The sequence below is a fragment of the Amborella trichopoda genome, chromosome 4, assembly GCF_054954075.1.
Source record: "Amborella trichopoda isolate Santa Cruz 75 chromosome 4, AtrichopodaSantaCruz75HAP2 v2.0, whole genome shotgun sequence".
In the NCBI taxonomy this organism is placed as follows: domain Eukaryota; kingdom Viridiplantae; phylum Streptophyta; class Magnoliopsida; order Amborellales; family Amborellaceae; genus Amborella; species Amborella trichopoda.
This window is the reverse complement of record NC_142339.1, coordinates 56,708,080-56,724,250: the sequence shown is the minus strand read 5'-3', so window position 1 is coordinate 56,724,250 and position 16,171 is coordinate 56,708,080. Positions and strand designations below refer to the sequence as shown.

Below are 16,171 nucleotides of genomic sequence, written 5' to 3'. Positions count from 1 at the left end.
AATCAGTTCAAGCAGTATGACTGTCAGTTTACCCAATTTTTATATGACCAGATCCCTTACTGAGTCAGCAACCAGTCCAATTCAAAACAGTGACTTTATGGTTCTATGTGAACCTTAATTTTTGTCGCTGTCATGGATATGATCAGCCTTGATGGAAGATGAGACCCACGATTTCTTTCATTTTTCTTGTCTGATTTTCCCTCTTAATATTCCTTCGACCAATAAATTTTCAATCTTTCGCACCTGTAACTTAATTTTGAATCTGGGAATTATAGTAAAATTTTCTTTTTTCAAATTTTCTGCAGGTTTCAAGAGGAGCTACGTCCGTTTTCCTAATAAAAAAAGAGAAAAGTTTATATGGAGCTGAAGCTCCAAACAATCAAATTAAAGCCCACCTCAAAAATTTCACTCGAAGTTGTTTTGATGCTCAAATTGATCATCTCGACATCAAGATGCACGGACATGAAAAAGAAATGGATTTCAAGTTTTGGAAATAGTGCATCTCGTAAAACATTTTTGCACCGTCAATTTTCAAGATTTCATATATTTACTCAACCTACACTATTTTTAAAGCTTTAAATTATATAATTAAAGATAAAAATATCTTTTAAGGCTACCACAGATTTTCAGTATTGAAACCATATTTCTCGACATTATTTGAAGGTGGTTTTAAGCTGATTGATTAGAGCCTTGGCTCTATACAAACCACACCCATGACAAAATTATGACATTGGTTAAGGTTTTTTGAGATTTAATTTTCTCTCAGGGTTAAAGTCTCAAATAAGGCATTGTGTCTTACCCTCTCCAACAGAGAGAGAGAGAGAGAGAGAGAGAGGCAGGCAACCAATCCTTGGAGAGGGCAGCTATTGACTAATCTATGGAGAGTAGCAACCATAGAGAGAGATAGTAGAACTAATCCATAGAGAGAGAAGCTATGGAGAGAAGCTAGCAACCAATCCAGAGAGAGAGAGAGTAGCAACCATATTCTAATATTTCACTCGCCAGTTGAACCAAATAAGTGGAAATGGCACAAGATCTTCCATTATCGCAATAATCACAGGATCATCAAATAAACTTAGATTGGTTCTAGAATCCAAAATTTCCTAAAAACAAAATAAAATATACAAAATTTATCAGCCGCAAACTCCACCATGAGAAAAAATACATCCTCAGAATTGAACAATTAAAATGCTTCGTCGTATAAATAGAGCCTTAATTACTATCATCACTTATCAATAAAATTTTACAACTAATTTGTATGATATTTATCCGAGGGACTACTCGACTGACTTGGTGGTTTTGTAGTTGTTTACTAGCTGCATTTGTACATCCTGAGACACTGGCAAGTGTTCCTTGTATTCCATTGTAAATTCACCTTTTCCCTGCACAAACAACCAGCCCTTAGAGAAGAAATATATTGATAAATGAATACCATCTCAAAGATTCAAAGTGTGGTTTCACTTTTCGAGGTTGTAATGTTTTGGATAACAATTGGGTTTGTGAACTCATTGTTTGTTTGGATTGAGAGAGTGACATCTTAATATTTTATGGATTGCTTGGTTCGACTTTGAGGTGACTTGCGATAACACGTCTAGGTTTTTATTGTGGCGTGAGACTTCTTGTCTCCTTTTGGGAATATTTCATTCATTTTGAGATGGCCAATACGATCCTGAGAGTTTAGGTCTTGGTAGGTATGTGATGAGGGTGAACATTGTGGATCCATCACCTACAGGTCCCAATCTTTTGTTAATTTACACATTCTCGGTTTGAGTGACTTACTTGGGAGCTATGGTTCAGTCAGGAAATTATTCACTTCTGTTTGGTATAAATGTGATCAGGTGTTTGGATCCATGGAAGATAGAGAAGATCTCAACTGTGCAGTGGAGCTGGCAATGATGGGTTAATATTTGGTTGCTTGATGCATGATTCCATGTGAATAGCATAAAGGCCATACATGCATGCACGGCTCAAGAGGTATGAGTGGGATGACATGAACACTTCAAGCTCCTCATGCATGCACAAGTGGTACATATGTAGAGAGCAAGAGAGTCAGAGAGTCTAAACATGGACATTTGAACAAGGCAGGAATGGCATCTATGCATGCAGGGTGTGTGCAGGCTTTTTTTTTTTGGAGGGGTGGGTGGGAGGGGTGGGAGGTGGAGGAGTGCAGGTGACAGGTTGTTGTTAATTTGGTTTTCCAAAAACATCAAATGAAAATAATATAAAAAGAAGCAGAATTGAGAGCTTCACCTGGGTCATCGAGCGAAGGGCAGTAGAATATCCAAACATATTGTTCAGAGGAACCTGAAATTCATAAATGAAGAAATCAGTCTTGCATTTATAACCTAGAAATGGAAAAGCAAGGAAAAGTATGGTATCAACTCACATGAGCAGTGATTACAGAGTCATCTCCCTCCTGATCATTTCCGACAATCATACCTTTTCTCCTGATATTCAACAATTAGACGTAGACACTTAGTTGATGGGAACTTAGAAAGCATCTGCTATCATATAAAAAATAAAATTTAATGACACCCCCACAAAGAAAATGGCATGAAAAGACTCACTTATTAATATCACCAGCAACGGCACCCTGGAACTCTGTTGGCACTTTCAACTCCACAAGCATGGTGGGCTCTAGTATAACAGGCTTGGCAGCTCCATAACACTGTTTGGAAAACAAATAAAAAAATCAAACCAATGGAACATCAAAATACAAAAAGCATAAAGAAAATCAAATATCACAATACACAAAGGATGAACAAATTAAGAACGACGTTTCTCAAAAAAAAAAGAAATTAAGAAAGATGTACAATCCAAAGTGATTATCAACAAGCATAAGCCTCCATTCACAGGAGAAGAGACCCACCTGCCTCAAAGCATATATTGCTGCCAATTTGAAAGCGAGCTCACTGGAATCCACTGTATGAGATGCACCATCAGTCAAGACCACCCTTATGTATTCAACTGGATGCCCAATCAATGAGCCACTGTACATGTGATGACAATACAAAAGATAAAGTTAGTTTAGAGAGAGATTTGATGAGAAGAAACATACAAAACCTTTACGCAAAAAAAAAAATCCGCCAATAAGAAACGAGGGAAGATAAAAAAAAGAATTATTTCAATATTCCAGCTTGATGAAATCAGGAAAAGAGCAATTCTTACGAGTTGCATGCTTCTCTAAAACCCTTTTCAATAGCAGGGATGAAGTTTGATGGTACAGCTTGTCCAATAATCATGTTCTCAAATTCAAACTTAACAGGAGATCCCTCTGGCAGTGGCTCAATATACCTGCTCCAAGAAATAAATAAATAAATAAAAGCATTGATTTAAAAAGCAATAAACAGGTAATAGTGCACTGCACAGTACCTCAAGCAATCAAAATCAATTGTTTCCTCATTAGAAGTGAACTTTTGAAAAACTAGAAAAGACAACTTTAATTCTCATTTTCTCATTAATCATAATTCACAATTGAGAGTATTTTACAATTCTTTCACAATGAGAAACAGCTAGCACAACTTTCTGCCTCTCACTTATTGTGAATACATGAAATGGTCTGCTGATGTAATATGACATCTCTATTATTGAGGAGAACTTCGTAATAGTCCATAAAAGGGCAGAACCACAGAAAGGTTATCAAGATGGAAGAGAAAGCCACATTTTTTTGATGGAAGAGAATGCCACTTTTCAAGATGGAATATTAAGATTGCAGCCCTCAATCAAGAAAATTGGCTGACACATGAGGCTTACCAAATAACAAAATGAGTAAGGGAGTGGTGCAAACCATGGAATTAGTTTCTAATTCACAATTTGCGAATAACAGCATCCAGAACCAAGTGAAGAACTTCACATGCATCCTATGGTGCTATTTGTTGGTTTAGAGGTAAAGCAAGTACTTCAGACACATCCCAAGGTGCAATTTGTTGGTTTAGAGGTGAAGTATGAAAAGAACATGGTGTTCAAAGTCGAGAGAGAGAGAGAGAGAGAGAGAGAGAGAGAAGGGGGTTAGGGATACTGCAAGGTGAATTGGATGTCAGGTACTTACCCACATACTCTTCCGTACTGTCCTTGCCCTCCACTTTGCTTTTTGTGTAGGTAATCAAATTCGGCACGCTGTGTGATAGTCTCCCGGAAATTTACACGGGGCTTTCCAACAGCAGCATCCACCTTCATAGGACAAAAGATATGTCAAAAAGAATGTGTTTAAAACTCAAAGGGCATCAAATAAATCAATAACCACATTTCAACCACCTTATATTCCCTTCGAATGCGTTCAACATAAATGTCCAAATGTAGCTCCCCCATGCCAGAAATTATAGTCTGCAGGGTTAATACTATGACATGTTAGACCATGAAAAGGTAGTTTGATAGTTCAAGATGCATTAGAATTGACCCATCATAAAGATAAAGAAATGATCATACCTGACCACTTTCAACATCCAAACCAACACGAAAAGTTGGGTCCTCTCTTTGAAAGCGATTCAAAGCTTTAGAGAACTGACTTGCAGTTTAAAAAATAAATAAAATGTTGTTAGTTGATTTATCCTTATGAGGTGTAAAAGAAACGAGAATGTTTGTTATTGGGAGTACATAAATGTTCTCTAGAAACTCTATATATAGAATGTCAAGGCAATAAAGGGAGTCGTTCTACTTAGCAAAATGGAAACATAAAAAATCATCATCATCATCATCATCTTCTAAGCCTTATCCCAACTATTTGGGGTCGGTTAAATGGGAATATAAAAAATAATATTTTAAAAAAATAAACAAGAACAGTCGCCATGGGGACCACGTACTTGTCCTCCAGAATCTTTAGATACAGGTGAAACAGCCAAAGACATCACTGGCTCAGGGACATTCATCGAAGTCATGGTGTATCTCACAGACCCATCGGTGAAAGTATCACCTGAGGCAACACAGCCAAATATATCAGATCCTCATGAAGAACCAAAGCACGAAAAAAGGAGCCCCTAAGCAAGATTTGAAACAAATGGCCGAGGGTCTGTACCTGATGCACAATCTACACCAAATACAGCGACAATTTGGCCAGCATGTGCCTCTTGAATGTCCTGTGGAGAACAGATTTGAAAATAGTCATGCATAATAAAACCATCAAATGTCAAAACCAATCAATTAATAAACAACTCAATCGATCATAATGGAAGTATTAACATTAACATCCCAAAGAAGTATTATCATAAACAATCTAATAATTAAACACGCACCATGCATAATAACACCACTCAAAATTAAACATCAATCAATAAATTAAAAAAATCCCTCAATCAATCAGAAAAACAGCAAAAAAAGAAAAAATAGAGAAACATTAACAGGTTCGCAATTAAATATAGAGAAAACTTTACATTCTTATGAAAAGGAAAAGTGAATTGCCAAACCCAACATTCCATACATCGATGCAGTTTGTAACAGACAAAAAAATAACACATCACTATGCATAAACTAACCTCCATTTCATCTGAATGCATACGAACAAGCCGAGGAACCTGGAAACCACATATCAATATAGTATAATTAGTTGCTGATGTATATATAACTTTCATCATCAATTTCAAATTCAGTCATACTAGACCATCAAAGCATGGCCATACTCGTTATGTTTCAATGCAGGATGATAGTAGCTTAAGTTCCTAATAGTGGCACATTTTCGAACCACACAATTTCTAAAGGAAAGAGTGTTTTCTTAATTAACTTCCATAGTATCTGAAGGGCAGATACATTAATTGTCAAATATTGAAAAAACAAAAGCAAGCATATTTTTCATGCTTGCCTGGATAGCCCAAACATTAAACCAAGCATAATCAACTCTGACACAAAAAAAGGCCAAAAATTATGTATATGCAATATAAACTAGATGAGATTATTGAAGAACAAAGTAATCGAGTAATAGATTTGGTGGTCTAAGCATGTGAACTTAGGATTGCAATCCAAATATTATCGGCTAGCTAAAAGGCTCTCAAGGATCTCCATAAATGACAACAATACATACCAAGGATATCAGAATGATAGTTGTGAGGTGGCTATCTTCGGTCCCCGTCACCAACAATGAACCAATATTATTCACATAGATGTGAGTGGGGAAACAGACAGTCGTATTCTAAAATTGTGGATACAAAGAATTCAACAAAGCAGAAGGCTACTCTATACACATAAAAATTGCAACCAACAAAGGTCACTAGAGATCTCTTTAAGAGTAGCTAAAATTTCAGCAAGTGCTAGAAATAAGCTTGCAATGAACCAGCCTAATTATGTGGAGGGTCAGAGAATCGTCCACAAACGCCAGAGCAACTGAATTAATGTCTACAGACTACATTAAAGTGAATCTCCTCAAGGAACAGAATGACTCAATAATCCTAAAACCGGTAACATCCAAAAGTTAACCATAAACAATAGTTCGCCAACAGGACTCAAATGTGGTTTCTTGAACCATTGAGTCTAGTACTCTAGTCAACACAGATGAAATAGAACCCTTTGGTTCAATTGTTGAATCTGAGTACACTTCCAAACCAAAAACTGAAAGCATATCGAACCAGCCAAAATTTCCTACAAAGTCCCACTTCCCGTACATACAATCTAAATTTCAATACCATTACATAACTAAATGTAATTTTCACAATGATGCTTACTGAAAAGGGCCCAGAAAACACAATATTGTGACTTCCAAAAAACAAAAGAATAAAAGCAGTAATGACTGAAACATTCTGCAACATTAGGAAATGAAAACTCTGCCATTTGAAATGTGCAATAGTACAGGAAAAATTCAAAAAAGGACTCATATAAATAAAGGGCCATGCCTCCAATATGAACTTACTTTGATCTTCTTTCCGGTGTTAACATTGACTATAAAGTCACCCTTTCGAATAGTACCCTCATAGATTCTGCCATGAAAACATACACCATCTTAGCAACAACATAAAGTTTCAAAGAGTTCATGCATTAGGTTTAACAAGAATTAAGAAATAAATCACAAACTCCATTCCAAAATGAATTCTGGAAATTTGTCAGTAGATATACCTCAAATAGGTCAACTGACCAAAACGTCCTTCTTCCAATTTGAAAGCCAATGCAACAAGAGGTCCAGTTGGCGACCCAGACAACATGACCTGTCAAGAATAGATCCGGAAGTATAACTTTTAGTTCCTATGAAAGTTCTAGTTAAAGATAGAAATGCAGACTTCGATACAAGATATCCAGGAAGGATATTTGAAACTGACCTTCTCCTCATTCTTTGTTTGGTCCAAAGCATAATTACTAACTTCAATGGGGCAAGGCAAATAGTGAAGCACCCCATCCAGGAGGGTTTGCACTCCCTGAGAAAGTGTATATTCGAACCAAAGAAAGGGGTTACTTTGATTCAACTGAGTCTATTAGTTCATAAAAATGAATTGTAAAAAATAAAACTATTGTGCACTAGAAATCTTTATATGAAACCAATTTGATAAGAAAAAAAACAGTGTTTATATCAAACACATACATATGAAAACTGAGAACTCTAAAATTAATTACGTTCTAAGTCCAGAGAATAAATCATAGATAACAGGACTGCCTAGTACAGGAGAGGTTTTAGAGTGAGAAAAATCAAAGCGAAAGCTAGGCTCCAATTTTATGTTCAAGGACGTTACCTTATTTTTGAAAGCGCTTCCCATGAAAACAGGTACAAAATTGCGAGCTATTGTAGCCCTGCGAATGGCGGCCTAATAGAGAATCAAAAAAGGAAAAAAAAAAAACAATGGGTGAGTCTAATCTCAATGAAGAAAGGTCCATTAAATGCATAAAACAAACCATGCCACGTCCAATACCATTATTTTGAGCCAGATATAGATGCAGATAAGCAAGATGACAATGATCACAGCAGTTCAAGGGGATAAAAGTAACGGTGTCATCTAACATACAAGAGACAAGATTCATGTTGATATCAAATTTTTGGCTACAATACAAAATTATGAGGCTGCTTATTTCACAACAAACCTCCAGGTCACCAGGTGATATGGGATCATCATTAAGAAACAATTCAGCCAGTTTGTCATCCACATCAGAGACAGTTTCAATTAGTTCACGCCTTTTTTCTGCAACTACGGCCTCTAAATTGGAAGGAATGTCTGAAGTGGCAACTTTCTCTCTGCAAAGTGCAACACAGAGAATATACAGATAATTTAAGAAGATATTAAAGTACCGTAGCTGACAGATCGATTGCTGAAATTCAACGAATCAAGAGGAAACAAAGTAACAAACCCATTGGCACCATGAAAGAAAATTGCTTTCAATTGTACAAGGTCTACAAGACCCTGAAACTCTTCCTCCAATCCTATAGGAACTTGCATCGCAGCACTATGATGTCGGAGCTTAGACCTTGCCTAAAAATGACAAGAATAAGCAGGAGCATCAGCAACTGATACTTTATAAACAGAAACTCTCATTTGGCAAAATAAAATAAAAAATCTCTTTCAATCCCTGTAACTACAAATTACATAGCTTCCAATCCATAAAAGGTCCAATAACACAAGATAGAACCCAAATTCAATTTGTTTGTTTCTTCTTTTTGCCACCTTCTATAACAAAAGGAGGAGTTAACAACCTGGTTAAGAACCTTCCATGGATCAGCTCCCATTCGATCCAGCTTGTTGATAAATGCAAGCCTTGGAACTTCGTATCTTCTCATTTGGCGGTCCACAGTTATCGATTGACTCTGAACCCCACCAACACTACAAAGAACAAGTATGGCTCCATCAAGGACACGCAAAGCTCTTTCGACTTCAATCGTGAAATCCACGTGACCTGGGGTGTCTATTATGTTGATCTGCATCAACAGAACCATCAAATACTTGGTGGAATTTCATGCGAAATTGTAGCTCTAAACCCAAAAGCTTCAAAACTTAGCAATTTCCACAATTTAAACTAAATTTATTCATAAGACGCTAAATTTTAGCTTGGGTAGCCAGCATTCAGCAAAGATTTCAAAAAAAAAAAAAATTGGAAAAATTCAAAGGAGAAGCAACAAATTTGCTTATGTATTGAAACAATGAAAAGCTCAACCAAATGGTAAACTTCTTCCAATCAGCAGTGTCTCCCTAAGTTATCATTTTAAACGCAAATTCTATAGCAAGAGCTTCTCTAGAACATAAAACATTAGCTTGAGCCTTGAAGTAAAACACTAACAATAAAGTAGTGCTACCCCAACTAGAATTTCCAGATAAATGATGCAATTCCATTTGTTAAACAAGAAAGAGAAAGAAAAGAAGGGGATGGATGGGGAAACTAGTGAGAGTTTTAGAAGCAATATGTAGAAAGAAGATGGGGGGAGAGAGAGCGAGGAAATGGGTTTCTTTCCTCTAATCATGTCTTGACATTGAAAACAGATGGTCGTTGATAACATGTACTTAAAAGAACTATCATGATATAGGTTCCTTTTATATAAGCCACACATAGAGTATGGGAGATGACAAGTTTAACCTAAAACATGAAAACTACAGTTGGGCATCAGTACACAGTCAAGGGGGATAAAGAGAGGAGAGAGAGACCTGGTGGTTGTTCCATGTGCAATAAGTAGCAGCCGACTGTATAGTGATGCCCTTTTCTCTCTCTAGGTCCATCGAGTCCATCTTGGCACCGACGCCGTCGCGCCCTCTCACCTCATGGATCTCATGAATTCGGCCCGTATAGAATAAAACCCTCTCTGTAAGTGTCGTCTTCCCTGAATCAATGTGAGCAGAGATACCAATATTCCTTATCTTCCCCATCAATTCCTTCGTTCTTTCTTCCTCTTCTTCCTCTGCAACCTTCCTACTGGCGCTGGGTCTAGCCAAACCAGCCATGCCTCTTCGCTGAAACCAGACAAGGACCCTCTCCTCGAGCTCTCTCTGAGAAGAAATGGCGCCGAAATTCTTCTTTGCATGTGATCGGACATTTCCGGCGAGCTCCACAAGGATACACCGAGCTGCCCATAGAGACCTCGTCATTTCTCTCTCTAGACGAGGTTCAGTACTTTCTCTATCTTATACCTTGCTGGTTTAATGGTTTCTCTCTCTCCTCCACCGGTGCTGGCGAGGAGTCGAGAGTCCACTTCCACTTCGGCCGCCGGTGTGAGTTTCCGTTAGGCGCCCTAGTAACTCGAAGAGAGCGAGTTTCGGCTTCCCGCCCCGCCCCGCCCCGCCCCGCCCTAGTACTAAGAAGTGAGAAAGATAGAGAGAGGCTACTTGAGCGTGTGGGTAAAACCTGTCACCCACTATTCGGCATATAAAGACTTATACCCACATTTTTATAATATCGGTCGAGCACAAATTAATTTTGGATCCGGCTTATAATCACATTACAACATCTCTTTTACACCCACATTTCTATAGTGCCGGTCGAGTACAAAATAAACTGGTTTTTTAGCCCATTTTAGTGCTAGACGGGACTGGCACTTTTAAATCAATGATGCACATTTTTTATGTTGAATCAAATGTTTTTCAGATTGGACTGAATCTTTGGTCCAACACCAAAAAAAAAAAAAAATGGGTGACATGAATATCGGTTAAATGGGAGTATTTTGATATATATATTTGACTTCTTGCAGCAACAAATGACAACATAATTGGGGTTCATATATAATATTAGTGTTGGGGAGATCCAATTGTACTAAAAGATGAAATTCCGGTATCGGAAAGCCTTGCGATGATATGAAAATCTAATTTTACTTTGAATTATGAAATTTAAATCTCAAAAACATGTTCAGATCGAGTAGGTTCTCATGAAATTTGGTGGTCTACATAATGTATAACAACACGTGTTGTTTTCAAGGTTCGAAATTCTTTTTTTTCTATATTCATTCATCTTGGAGTCGAAAGTTCAATTAGAAAGTTTTATAGCAACAAAACATTTTTTTTAGGTAGACTTTTGATGTGCACCATACTTGTACATTAAGGTAACGTCCTGTTTTTCATAGGAAAGTGAGAGAATCCCTCACTTTCCCTTCCCTGGGCATGCTGTGAAGCTTTGTTCTTCTTCTTACAACTAAATGTAATGTAGCATGTTTATTTTATAGCATATGGAATAAATATGTTATTGCATAAACGGGTTGCATAGAGAATGATGCACGTTTCTTCTCTCGAGTCTCACAAACGCTTCTCATTACGAATACTCGTATATTCTTATATTTTGTGTTTAAAAGATCGCCCGAGCTGGGACTCTCTCAATTCAACTCCAATTTGAGACGGCTGATTCTAGGTTGAAACTTTGAAGTCACTCAAGTCCGATGATATTTTCAAAGTGTTGAAATTTTTTTTATTAAAAATTGCTCAGTCTATCTGGGACCCACTCGAGCTAGATGACCGGCTAGGGTTTGGGCTCCAAATGAATTAGAGCTTGTGCCCAAATTTAGACTTTTTATGCAAAAAAGATTTGGGCAAGGTTTTCTATATTTTTTCTACAACATAGAAGAACTATCCTCCCCTTAACATCCAACCGTCTAATTTTGATAAAGATAGCTACTCATTGTTTGATCTTAGATCCGACGTCTCAAAGTATTTTATTTTTAGTTTTTCTTATACAAATTGTAAGAATATGAAATTTGGTACATGTCACCTTCTCATTGGGGCACACCTCTAAAAAATATTAATTTTGTTTTGATAAATTATAATGACTAAAATACCCCTTGAAACTTTCAGGGGTATTTTGGTTATTTTACTTTATTGAAAATATTTTTTAATAGGGCCAGTTTAATAGAGGATTGGACGTCCAAAATTTGGTATCAAAATAGTTTATAGAACAAAAATAAAAAATAAAATAGTGGAGAGACGTGACATTGTGATTGGGGCAATCTTAGCCGTCCATTCAGAATGGAGGCCGAAATGCTCATCGACTCTACAGCTCCCTATCAAATCTTTTCCTTCATGGACGGATACTCCGGGTATAATCAGATAAGGATGGCGCCCGAAGATGAAAAGGCCACTGCATTCTTAACTCCAAAAGGGGTCTTTTGTTACATAATGATGCCTTTTGGATTAAAGAACGTTGGTGCCACATATCAGATTGGCTCTCCCAGTTATTGTTAACTTTTTTGTGCAACAAACTACTGGATCAATTATAAAATCGGTTATGTGTTAACTAATTTTAGTTTGATGATGTAAATTTGACGCATTTTTTAAAATAGTAAATATGACGCATCTATAATCAAATCTACATCATCCAAAATTCCAAATAAAATAGATGATGCAGATTGATGCAAGGGAAGTTTTTCAAGTTAACAGTAAGAGACGAACAATTTAACACCTTATAAGTTTTTATTTAATATCAAAAACTCCATAAAAGAGCACGAACTTGAGTTGAAATGGTTGTTAAGGGTCTAAGTATTAAGTAGTTTCATCTTTGATAAGTATTTTGATAAATTTCCCTTAGTATGGCCTTACTAGAAGTAATGTTGCAACTTTATGTAAACTTTTCCCTTGTGAAATACGCTTGGAATAGAAATTTAAAAAGCTTTGGATATTTAACTCGAGGGTTCATATGAAAAATGTACTAATCTTTTTGAAATGAATAGCAAAGAATCAGCTCATAAATTTTTTGGGCAAGCTTTCTATCTTCCACCTACATCATAAACTTTCTCATATATAATGGTCATATTATTGTTTCTTTGTCTTGATTTTCAGGGATTTACATAGACTAGAAAATTATACAATTTCTTCGAATTTGAGATGATATTTGATTTCTTTCAAATATATCCTTTAGATTGTGATTTAGGTAATGTGTTGGTCGACTGGCATTGCTACTCTACAACTCCAAATATGCAGCTGCCCAGGCTGTCATGGCTGGTCTAGAATTTATGGGTTTTTTTAATAATGTAATATTTGAAATCTTGGCCATGTCAATTCGGATTCGGCTTCGACTAGTGGCCGACGGGCTCCCATGTACCCACTCGAGTACATGGGAAAGCGTATAGTACTTGGTGCGAGTATTGTACGGATTTGTCCCAATACTGTAGAATTTGGTATGACTCGCCCAAGTACTAGAATACCCAAGAGAGTCTACTTACTCGCCCAAGCATCTGCCCTCCCTCTTTAGAAACTTCACTATAATAGCGCCGAGTTGAGTCTATTTTTTCTTCTTTTTTTTTCCCGATATGTTAGAGTCATTTTAAGCCGTTGCTACAAAATCACTCGATCCAACTACAAGCATTAGATCTGAAAAAAATATATTATATCTTTCACATTTTGAAGATCGAAAAGTGGAGATTTTTTCTCCCAAAGTTTTGTATTTCTTTGTTTTCAATTGCCGATATTTGATGAGAATCAAAGCTTAGATCATTTTTACGTTTTTTATCGATCCATAGGCTAGTTTCTCCACAAAATGTCAAATACTTCAACGATAAGCTGCATTAAAATCCACTTGGGTCTATTCTTATTACTCCGGTTGATAACGTTTAGTGAATCACCTTCCACAACCGAACATCCCCTGAATTTCCTCTCCATAAACATATTTAATCCTTGCAGTATTGCACATGGTTCCGCCTTATTAACAGTAGCAAAACCACTAGGTCGTCAGTATTTTGTTCGTACTTTTTTGTATTAAGATATGGATTGGGGGGGGGGGGGGGGCCCACTAATCCAGTTCTTTACCGTAATCAGGAGGCAGTTTGATTTAGAGGTTTCCTTGGAGAATTGGGCGATCTGGATTTGTTGAATTTCCTTGTCCTTATCCATTTTACTTTTTTAATATTTATTTCTTAATTATTTTAGAATATAAAACAAGATTTGCATTTAGCGTTGGTATTGTGTCCATGGATGCTTAAAAGGTGCACACGCACATTTCAATGGTTCAGATTGAACCTTGCTCGTCCAAGTGTCAATAATGAATCTCATTTTTTTAAAAAAATTTATTAATATGAAATTTTGGTATTAGGTTTATTTTTATAAGTAAGATCGAATGGATTAGTAAAAAAATATTTTGAATAAAAAATATTGACCAAAATACATTTAGACGTATATTGGTTATATTTTATTTAAAATATTGTTTAACCATTATTTTTTTTTGTTATATTTATAAAAATACACCTACATTTCATATTATTTAAATAAAAATAAAAAATATAATAGAAAACTATTTCTCGACTGTTTGAAATGGCCATGTGAGATCTCAACCATTGAAAGGGTGCTTGTCACCCTCCCACCCGTTCTCATCATGCGGAGGGGAAACTTTTCCTTGTATTTAAATCCATCCGGAAGATATGAGTTATTTTGGAATCTAAATTTCGGATTCTTTGTAATTCTTTTAAGGCCTGTTTGGGTATATGGATTTAAAGGCATGGATTTCGAATATCTTGAATATTGCAAAATCCACAGTTTTGAGTACTTAATGACTAGGATACTTAAAATCAAGAAAATCAAAATCATGGAAATAAGACCTATTTTTCCATGATTTCATTTCCATACCAAAACCTGTTTTTTTTTTTAATTTCTAAGGCCCATAGCTTTCACTCATTGGCTGCCTAAACCCGAAACGTAGGGAACATTTGGTAGGTATGAAAATTTTAGAAATAGAAAGTACCTAATTTTTTTAAAAGAGAAACTATCTCAAAATTTTGAGAGAGATAAATTATCTCGAAGTTTAACTTTGAGAGAGACAGAGTATGTTAAAAATTTAAAGAGAGAAAATATGTTAAAATTTTAGAGAGAGAAGATATCAAAATTTTCTAGAGAGATAAACTATCTCAAAATTTTAAGGTTTAGAGATAAATTATCATATTTTAGAGAGAGAAACTATTTCAAAATTTTTAGAGAGAAACAATCTTAAAAATTTTAATTTTTAGAGAGAGAAACTATATGAAATTTTTAAAAAAGTATCTAAAAAGTTTAGAGAGAAACTATCTCAGAATTTTTAGAGAGATAAACTATATATCAAATCTTAAGTTTTAGATAGAGTATTCTTAAAATTATAGAGAAAGAAAATATTCTTAAACTTTTAGAAAGAAGCTGTTATAAATTTTAGAAAGAGAAACTGAAAAAACAAAAATTTAGAGAGAGAAGTAGTTTTTTAGAGAGAGAAAGTATCTCAAATTTGAGTTTTAGAGAGAAACTATATCGAATTTTGAGTTCTAGAGAGATAAAATATATTAAAAACTTTATATATCGAAATTATATAAATTATTAGAGAAAAAATTTATCTCTAAAATTTTTTAGAGATAGAAACTATTAAAAACTATCTCTAATTTTTTAAACTTTTTAAATTTTTAAAATTTTTTTAATAGTTTTTAATTTTTTTTAAAAAATTTCAAGGTACTTGTTAAATTTTTTTTAAAATTTATAATTTCAATATAGTTTTTAAAAACTATGTCTAAAAACTAAAAACTATGTGTAAAAACTATCTTGAAATTAAAAAAATTAAAAAAAATTTAGGTAGTTTTTAAAAATTTAGTTTTTAGATAATTTCTAAAAAATCAAGATAGTTTTTAAAAACTATTTTTAAAAATTTTAAAAATAAAAATTATTAAAAATATCTGATTAACCATTCCAGTTCAATTTTACGAACACGGTAGAAATGCAGTCCAATCGGGATGAAACAATTTTCCTAATAATAATTAATGAAAAATCAAGAAGTTCAATACCAAATTTGTGGTCGGCGTACACTTTCGCGCCGCCCCAATGTTTGTATGTTATCCGAATGAAAGGGAAAGGTTTGGGTGTATCCTCGGCTTCAGTCCCACATTTTTTAAGTCCATTTGGGGAATGGTTTGAGGAAGTAAAGCAACAGAGACCTTCATGATCATGGATATGAAAAGAAAATGAACTTCCACATTAAATACCAGTCCATCTTGCATTTTTTTTTTTGAGACCATTTGTTTTTATTTATTATAATTGTCAAACCAAATTTATACTATTGTTGAAGGGACACGGTCTCCTTGGGCCCAAGCCCGCATATGTAGAAATAGGGGTTTTTTAATAAATCGATTTTTTAAATAGATTTTAATAATTAGTTTTTAAAGACATGTAATCTCTAACATTGAGATCATGAATATGGAAAAAAAAATAACTAAAAAATTATGAATAATAATTATAGTAAGAAAATATTTGGACTGTTAGTTTTCATTATTTTTAGATGAAACACCTACTTGCATCCATCTTTAAAATGGATGCTTTGCACTTTTTATAAATGCAGTCCAGCCCGCATGAAACAATTT

At 35.1% G+C, this 16,171-nt stretch overlaps 1 protein-coding gene across 1 annotated transcript; it reads right to left on the bottom strand.

Annotated features, from left to right (window-relative positions):
- Nucleotides 1-1,017: 1,017 nt before the first annotated feature.
- LOC18422374 (elongation factor G, mitochondrial) lies at nt 1,018-10,001 on the bottom strand. The gene is made up of 20 exons (XM_006827057.4): nt 9,540-10,001; nt 8,597-8,818; nt 8,254-8,375; nt 7,990-8,140; nt 7,644-7,715; nt 7,236-7,331; nt 7,036-7,124; nt 6,833-6,899; nt 5,469-5,507; nt 5,012-5,072; nt 4,800-4,909; nt 4,426-4,500; nt 4,255-4,323; nt 4,049-4,170; nt 3,169-3,294; nt 2,870-2,990; nt 2,568-2,668; nt 2,387-2,447; nt 2,251-2,304; nt 1,018-1,382 (listed from the first exon to the last, which is right to left on the bottom strand). The coding sequence occupies exons 1-20, from the start codon at nt 9,975-9,977 to the stop codon at nt 1,278-1,280; spliced, it is 2,301 nt and encodes a 766-aa protein (XP_006827120.4). The 5' UTR covers nt 9,978-10,001; the 3' UTR covers nt 1,018-1,277.
- Nucleotides 10,002-16,171: the final 6,170 nt, after the last annotated feature.